Below are 8,379 nucleotides of genomic sequence, written 5' to 3'. Positions count from 1 at the left end.
ACCCACGCGAGCTCTCGCGAGGCGTCCCGCGACGGCACCCGGGGGCGCTGGAACCCGGGCCGAGGGACGCTTGGAGGAGGGAGGGAGGCGGGCCCGGGGCGGGGCCTTCCCGGGGCGGGGCCTTCCCGGGGCGGGCCTTTCCCGGGGCGGGGCCTCCCGGGGGCGGGGCCGGGGCGGGCGGCCGCGGGGTGACGTCACCGCGTGACTGGGTTTTTATGAATGAAAGGAATCCTGTGAGTGAGTAATTCCGGGAAGCTCGCCTTACAACTCCGCGCTCCCAGGCCCCCTGAGCCGCCCGCCCCACAACAAAACTCGGCGCGGCGCTCCCGGGACCCGGTTCGGCCGGAGAGCAGAGGGTCAGGGCGCGGGGCCCGACAGCGGCCGGGGCAGCGGCGAGACGCGCGCGCGGGGCGCCAGGCCTAGCGGGCCGAGAGACGGTGAGGACGCGGGGCGCGGGCCGGGGCTGTGCGCGGGGCCGCGAGGCGGCGGGGTCCCCGCGCCGGGGGTCGTGGCGGAGGCGGGGCGCCCGGGCCCGCTCCGTCGGGGCTCCCGCGGATCCACCGCGCGGCGGCGGGAGCGGGCCGGGGGGCGAAGACTGGACCCGCCGCGGCCGCAGCCGGCTTGGGCGGGTGGGGCAGAGCGGGCCCCCTCCGAGGACGCGGGGGCCGCGGCGGTCGGGCAGGCGACGCCGGGGGCAGCGGCCCTGGACCCGCGCCCGCCGTCCTGCGTGCGCCGTGTGTTTACGTCCGCGGCCGGCGGCTGCGTGTGTTCCCTGGCCGGCGTCCAGGTATCCGGCCCGGGCGCGCGCCGTGTACCTCGGGGCGGGGCGCGCCTGCGTGTGCCCATGGTGCCCGCGGGCGTCCCTGTGTGTGTCCGTGGGGTCCACGCGTGTGTACCTGGGAGAGGGCGTGCCCCAGGGCGTCCACAGGAACGAGGCGGAATGAACACTGAGCGAAGGCGGCGGCCCGATCCGTCATCACACCGGGTCCAGGGATTCTTCCCCGCCCTCCACTCTTTCCTACCAACCAGGGCTGCCCCTCCCACTGCTCTCCGTGGGGTTTCCCAGGGCCGCAGCCATGTGACCCAGAGCCTGTGCCTACAGACCCAGGGTGGGGCGCGCTTGGCCAGACCTCACCAGCTGAGCTAGGCACCTCTCACCTGACACCCTGCTGGGTCCCTGAACTAAGGTGTGCTGGAGCCCGGGGTCTTGTCCCCAGGCTTCCCGGCTCCCTGGAGAGGGTGGACCCTTAGGACGCTCACTCACCCCCGGGGCTGCCCATCCCCTGTCCCAGGGGAACAGACAGGCCTGGGGGAGGGAGGGGTCCCAGGCGTGAGTTCTGACTGGTGGAGGATGGCGGGGCTGGTTTCCGCCCTCCTGGTAGTGCACAGGGGGGACCACCCAGCGGGGCCGCGGAGGCCAGTCAGGAGCCAGGGCTGTCAGCTGGGGCCGGCGGGGTCAGCAGGCGGGGTGTGAAGGGTGGGCACTGCCCTGGCCCCTTTCCGCCCGCCCTGCAGAAAGCACGCGTTTGGCCCGGTGGCAGCAGCTGAGGGTTCCGGGCGCTCACCTGGCTCCCTCTCTCCCCACGCACAGGCTGCAGAACTGGGGGCGAGGGGCAGCTAAGGTTGCCAGGGCGAGGGTCGTCTGTCGTCTTTCAGCTTTGAGCCTTCGGGGCTGGGACCCTCGGTGTCCCCATGTGCAGCCCCCAGGGTGGCAGAGGGCAGGTAGGAAGGGGACGTTAAGGCCACCTCTGTGCACAGCCTCTTTCCCAGGGGGCACACGAGAGAAGGCAAAACCCACAGTTCCGGGCCAGCAGGATGCGGGGCCGGGAGCCAGGAGCCAAAGCTGGGCAGGGAACATCCCCAAACAGGGCCGCGGGTCATGGGCTGAGGGAAGTGGCGCTGACTCAGTCGCAAATGGAAAGTTAGCACTGGGAACTTCGGCCTCTCAGACTCACCCCCAGGTCCACGGGAGCGAGGACCCGGCGTGGGCTCCCCCAGTGCTGACGCTCTTAGGCTTGCCTTGCCAATGGACCAGGCGCTGGGGGAAGTCCTTGTGGTTTGAAAGTAGGAACTGGGCTCTGACTTAGCCAGGGCAATCAGGGAGGCGTCCCTGAGGAGGTGACTAGCGAGCGATGGCCTGGCGATTGTCCGAGGAGCCCTTGGCGTGAGGGGCTGTGATTCCCGGGGGACCCTCAGCGCCAGCCAAGCCACGGCTCTTGGATGTTTGCAGACATACTGAATGAGCACTGAGTCCGTGTTCCGGAAGAGCTCCGCGCCCTGAGAAGGGGAAGGGCCTGGGGGTCTTGACGCTGTCCCCCAAAGGGAGCGGGGCTGGGGGCTTGCACACACACACACGTGCACACATGAGCGTGCACACACACGCATGTGCACACACACGCACACACGCACTGCCATGTGTCTGGGGAACACGCACGCAGGATGTATGCCCATTCATTCACCTGCTGTTAGCCTGAGATGCTGGGAGGAGGCGGAGAGCCTGGCCTGTATGGGCTGGAGTGGGCGGCAGCCAGGCAGCGGTGTGGGTCTGTGTCAGTCCTCCTGACAGCTCGGGGAGGACAGGGCGTGGAGGTGGAGGCGGCTGTGGTCCTGGGCCATCCGAAAGGAGAAGTGGTCTCTGGCTGTGCCGGCGCAGAAGGGGCTAGGAATTTGTGTTGTCACACCCCGCCTCCAGGAAGCCTGCACTGATTTCCTTACCCTCCTCCCCCTCCTCTGAGGCCTTCCTCCGCTGGTGGTCTTGGTGCTCCGAGGACACCACCAGCTTGGAGGTCATTACTGTGGGAACGGGACCTCAGGCTGAGGGGAGGTCTGGCATGCCGGGAAAGGGAGGCCGGGATGTGAGTGGGGGCAGAGCCCGGGCTGGAGCCCCGGGCCGTCACTTCCCTGCCCCGCTTGGTTCCCCCTGCCTTGCTCCCCTTCCAGGAGGGAGGAGCGCCCCCAGCGCCAGCTGCCAAGACCCAGGAAAACACATTTTTTCCCTCTGTCCTCACAGCGGCGCAAGCGGAATGGCTCGGCAGCCAGGAGGAGCCGTGCCAGTGGGTGGGCCGTCTCCAGGCTGTCTCTGGGGTGGACCCAGGGGCCGGGGACAGGGCTGCTCGAGAGCCACTGGCTGCTGATTGGGCGAGGCCGCTGTCAGTCCCCCAAGGGAAAGCTCGCTCCCCAGGCCTCCAAAGAAGGTTAGGAACCTGCAGACCCTGGGAGGGGTTCTGCCGGCCTCCAAGGGAAGAGAAGAGGCCAGGAAGGGAGGCCCTGAGAGAGAGCGCTGGGCCGGGGTGGGGGCAGGCCCCGGGGCGCCAGTCCCCCAATGCCACCCGCAGCTGCCCGGCCCAGGCCAGCTCTGCTGCTGTGCAAGCCCCAGGCCAGCAGGGCTGGAAGCCCCAGGCTCCTGGGCTCCCAGCAGGCAGCGGCCTGTGGGACTTTCCCTCCGTGACATCCCTGGGCGGGCGCGGGGGCCAATGGGCTGGAGGGGAGTGCGGACCCGGCCTCCCGTGGAGGGCTTCCTGGGGTCCGTGTCCCCGCCAGCCCCAGCAGCGAGAGGGGCGGCCCGCTCTGCAGGCAGGGCTGTGTTGAGAAGGACTCAGAGTCTCTGTGTCACTTCCTGGGAATACGCGTGGGCTTGATGAGCCATGAGTGGGCAGGGGGCGGGGAGAGGGGTGTGGTGGGTGAGCCAGCCGCTCACGGCACCCGAGCGTGTGGCCCCTGCCGGTGTTTCCGCGCTGTGCCCCCCATCAGGGATCACCTCCCCTGGCAGGTGAGCCGAGGCCCGGGCAGGCCTCCACGGCTCTGCGTCCAGCTCAGCCCTGAAGCCAGAGGGGTCCCCTCGGGGCCGGCCCCTCTGTGCAGCCGCATGCGGGTATCCTGGCAGGCCCAGCCCAAAGCCTGGCCCCTCGAAGCCCGGGAGTGGGCACCAGGGTGGCCTCCGTCCTGAACCCCACCCCGTGCTGGCTGTGTGGCCCAGGGGGATGCCAGGCATCGACTCACAGTCGTCAGAGGAGCCAGCACTGGTGCTGCGGGACTTCCGGCAAGCGATGGCCCCTCTGGGTCTCTGCCGCCCCCTGGGGGAGTGAGGAGGTGGGGCCTAGAGCTGTAAGCGCCGTCCCTGGGCTGACCCCGGGCAGCTGGGAGCTGCTGAGGCAGAGCGCGGCCAGGGCTGGCTGTGGCCCCCGGCTCAGGCAGCTCGGATTCTCGCTCTCCTGCCCTCCCGGGCGCTGGCTGACCGCCACTGCATACAGCCCTCCGCTCCACCAGAACCCGCCAGGCAGGTACCGCTCAGAGGAGAGGGGACACCTGGAGAGGTGGAGTCTCGGCCAAGGTCAGGTGGCCTGGAGAAGACGGACAGGGCGTGCCCCCCTCTCAGTGCCCCTTTCCGTCTCCCACTCCCCACCTTGCTCCCTTGCCGTGCCCCGCCCCCACCCTGCCCGGGCAGAACGGGGGCTGGCCTGAGGTCTTCTCGCAGACTGTGTCTGGCCAGGCCTGGACGCTGACCAGCTGGGTGACAGCGTTAGTGACTCTTCCCAGCCAGCCAGTCCTGGTTCGGCCCCTGGAGCTCCCTGCCTGGTGGAGAAACAAGGAAACAGACCATGGCTTCGTGGTGGGGAGAAGGGGGTGGAGGTGGGGGTGGTGTCTAACAAGGCCTAAAGGTCAGGGAGGGCTTCCTGGAGGAGGAGGAGGGCACAAGGATGAAGATGAGCCTGCCCGACAGGATAGGGGGAGGGAGGGGAGAGGAGTGCCCGGGTGGGGTCAGAGGAAGACATCCCACGTGGCTGGGGTGCACAGTTGAGGCTGTGTGCTAGCCTGGGGATGGGCCGGCCTCTGGCCTCAGGACATAGGGAGCCACAGCAGGTTCTAGTCTGGTGGTGGCACGGGAGGGTTCACAGGGTGGGAAGCTCCCTGGGGCGCTGTGTGGCAGGGCCGTGTGTGGCTCTGATGGGCAGGATTGCAGATGGCGGGGGGTGGACATGTCAGTGACTGGTCAGGGCAGGGTGCGGGTCCATACAACTGGTCCAGGCGGGAGGGATGGTGGGAGGGCAGGCATGGAGGCCTCCAGAGACAGCTTGCTGGGCAAGCCAGGCCCGAGCCCAGCAGGGACTGGAGGGGCTAGGCAGGGAAACTGAGGCCCGGGCCCAGGCGGAGCCCACTTGTTCAGCAGTGAGGGCTACAGCTCAGAGCTCCACCAGGAAGCAGGCCTTCCCCACCGGGGAGCCGCGCAGGACGCCACGGCTGCTGAGCGCTGGCCTGGGACCCTGGGCCTCGCCCCTCCCGGCCACCGCACAGGAAGTCCCCAGAGCCCACCGGCCTGAGATCCCTGCGGGTGCCAGCTTCCCGCCCCTGAACCGCTCCTCCTTTCCCCGGAGCTGCCGGACCCCCTGGCCGTGTGGGCGGGGAGGGGCTGCAGGGCACCTGCCCCAAGCCCCGGGAGGCAGCTGTGGGCCGGACAGGACCTGCATTCCACAGACGCAACTCGCAGGAGGATCGGTAATCAGCGATGCCCAAAGTGCTCTAGGGAAACCCGAGGCTGGGGAGGGAGACAGGCGTGTGTGTGTGTGGTGCGTGGGCACCAGTGGCTGGGAACGTGGGATCTGAAGACCTGGAGAGGCGAGGAAGCAAACTCCGGGGCTGTCCCGGGAACAGGCATGCCGGGCGGAGGGAACTTCCTGGTCCCTTGGAGGAGCAGTGGGGAGGCCAGTGCTGGGGCGCACCGCTGTGGCCGTGGTGATCACAGGATGGGCGCCGTGGAGGCTGCTGGGAGAGGACAGCTGCCCTGATGGACGTGCCGCCCTGGGTCACACGCGGGGCGGCACGTGGTGCAGACCTCTGTGGGCCGCTCTCCACAAGCCCCGGCGTGTGCGGACCAAGGCCTTTTGTTCTTCCCATTCCTCCAGGGTCCCCAGCACACACGCAGGTCCTGCCCGGCTGTGTCAGGGAGCCCCGGCCTGGCCCCGGCCCTTCATGCCCTGCCTCCAGCTCCTGGGGTCTTGTAATGACAGCGTCTAGGACGCTGGGCTTCCAGTCACCAGGCAGCTTCCTGGTGTTCTCCCACTCCTCACCGGCGCCTCCGCGGCACGGGGGTTGTCCCAGGAGGAGTGCGCTCGGGTCACACCGCAGGAGGCCTGGTCCCCTGGCAGGACAGGGTGGCTGCTTTCAAGGGGCCTTGGGAGGCCTTGCCCGGCCCAGAGCAGTGACCGCTGACCGCAGCAGGTGCCGTCCTTGAGTGTTTATATACCTCTGTGCCCCCAGTGCCAGGTGCATGCCTGGGAAAACAGTAGCTGCTCAGTAGGTAGCTCTTGGCCACATCTGGGGCCCGGCTGCCTAGGGCCCTGCTGGGCCACGCACCCCCGCTCGGGGAGGGCAGGGGCCATTGTGAAGTCCTTGGCTGTACGTGTGTTTTGTGTACTTCTCTGTATGTAGGTTATACTTGAAGGAAAACTTAAAAAAAAAAAAGATTTATTTATTTATTTGAAAGAGTTACACAGAGAGCCAAGGAGAGGCAGAGAGGGAGAGAGGTCTTCCATCTGCTGGTTCACTCCCCAGATGGCTGCAACAGCCAGAGCTACGCTGATCTGAAGCCAGGACCCAGGAGCTTCCTCCAGGTCTCCCACGCGGGTGCAGGGGCCCAAGGACACGGTCCATCTTCCACTGCTCTCCCAGGTGATAGCAGAGAGCTGGATTGGAAGTGGAGCAGCCAGGACTTGAAGTGACGCCCATGTGGGATGCCGGCACTGCAGGTGACAGCTTTACCGGCTACGCCACAGCGCCGGCCCCGGGGGACTTTCAGAAATCAAGTCAGATCACAGCTGGGCCGTGGCAGGAGTGCCCACTTGCGGGCTGTGGGTTTGTGGGGCGCCTGCTCTACACCTGCCCCCGAGTCAGGCGTATTGACATGTGGTGAGACAGGCAAAGCCTCTGCCCGCCTAGGAAAATGGATGGAGAGAGACGAACCACAAAACCACTCAGTGCACAGGTGCAGGGAGTGACACAGGAGCGCTTCAGCCCTGCGGTCAGGGAAGACCTCTCCGAGGAGGTGACCCTGGGCACGGGCCTGCGTGGTAGAGGGTCCCTCTGAGGAGGCCGGGGCACAGCATGTGGCTGGGCCAGTGTGCAGAGGAAGGGGCTGGGCCTGCGCTCCAACGCAGCAGGGCTCCGAATGCTGAGGGAGTGAGTTGGATTTTACTCTAAGTGGGGAGCAAAAAAACAACTGGCGGCCTCCTTTCCCCCCTAGGTCTCCAGCCCCGAGGGCACCGGCTGCCAGCATGTCTGTGGATCCCCTATCCAGCAAAGCCCTGAAGGTGAGGAGGTGGCCCCGGGTGCTCACTTCCCCTTCCCTTCCTGGAATCCCCCAGGGGGCTCAGCAGACGTCAGGCCTCGTGATGTCACGGGAAGGGCCCCCAGGCTGCGGACCTGGAGGCCCGGGGCGCAGGGGGGCTGTGCGCCCCCAGGGCTGAGCACTTCCCCTTTCAAAGGTGCTTTCCGGGCCAAGCTCAGGAGCGGTCGGTGCTGGGTCGGAACGCAGGACGAGCCGGGGGCGGCCTCCTCTTGCGCTCGGATCCGGCGTCGGCAGCATTTCCCCTTTCCGGATTCCAGCCCCCAGCCGGGGCGGGCGCGGGGCGCGGGGCGCGGGGCGCGGGGCGCGGGGCGCGGGGCGCGGGGCGCGGGGCGCGGGGCGCGGGGCGCGGGGCGCGGGGCGCGGGGCGCGGGGCGCGCGCGGCCCGGGCTCAGGCGCCCCCTGCCGCAGATCAAGCGCGAGCTGAGCGAGAACACGCCGCACCTGTCGGACGAGGCGCTGATGGGGCTGTCGGTGCGCGAGCTGAACCGGAACCTGCGCGGGCTGTCGGCCGAGGAGGTGACGCGGCTCAAGCAGCGGCGCCGCACGCTCAAGAACCGCGGCTACGCCGCCAGCTGCCGCGTGAAGCGCGTGTGCCAGAAGGAGGAGCTGCAGAAGCAGAAGTCGGAGCTGGAGCGCGAGGTGGACAAGCTGGCGCGCGAGAACGCCGCCATGCGCCTGGAGCTCGACGCGCTGCGCGGCAAGTGCGAGGCGCTGCAGGGCTTCGCGCGCTCCGTGGCCGCCGCGCGCGGGCCCGCCGCGCTCGTGGCGCCCGCCAGCGTCATCACCATCGTCAAGTCCGCGCCGGCCCCCGGCCCCGGCCCGGCCCCCGGCCCCGGCCCCGCCTCCTGCTCCTCCTAGTGCCCGCCCCATCCCCCGCCCGAGCCGCGCCCCCAGCCCCCTCGCCCCTCCCGAAGTGCCTAAGCGAGGGCTCTGCCCCAGGACCCACTTGCTCTGCAGCCACTTGCCCCTGTGGCGAACCCACATTTCCTCCCGGGGCCCCGTCTTCCTCTTGCAGCCCCCGAAACTGGGACCCAGTG

The 8,379-nt window shown here is 68.8% G+C and overlaps 1 protein-coding gene across 1 annotated transcript; it reads left to right on the top strand.

Moving 5' to 3' along the window:
- Positions 1 to 253: 253 nt before the first annotated feature.
- On the top strand, positions 254 to 8,200 carry MAFF (MAF bZIP transcription factor F). Its single transcript, XM_062201880.1, has 3 exons — positions 254 to 437; positions 7,238 to 7,304; positions 7,751 to 8,200. The coding sequence occupies exons 2-3, from the start codon at positions 7,269 to 7,271 to the stop codon at positions 8,198 to 8,200; spliced, it is 486 nt and encodes a 161-aa protein (XP_062057864.1). The 5' UTR covers positions 254 to 437; positions 7,238 to 7,268.
- The last annotated feature ends 179 nt before the right edge of the window (positions 8,201 to 8,379 follow it).

Source organism: Lepus europaeus, chromosome 10, assembly GCF_033115175.1.
Source record: "Lepus europaeus isolate LE1 chromosome 10, mLepTim1.pri, whole genome shotgun sequence".
Taxonomy (NCBI): Eukaryota; Metazoa; Chordata; class Mammalia; order Lagomorpha; family Leporidae; genus Lepus; species Lepus europaeus.
This window is presented reverse-complemented; position numbering and strand designations above follow the sequence as displayed.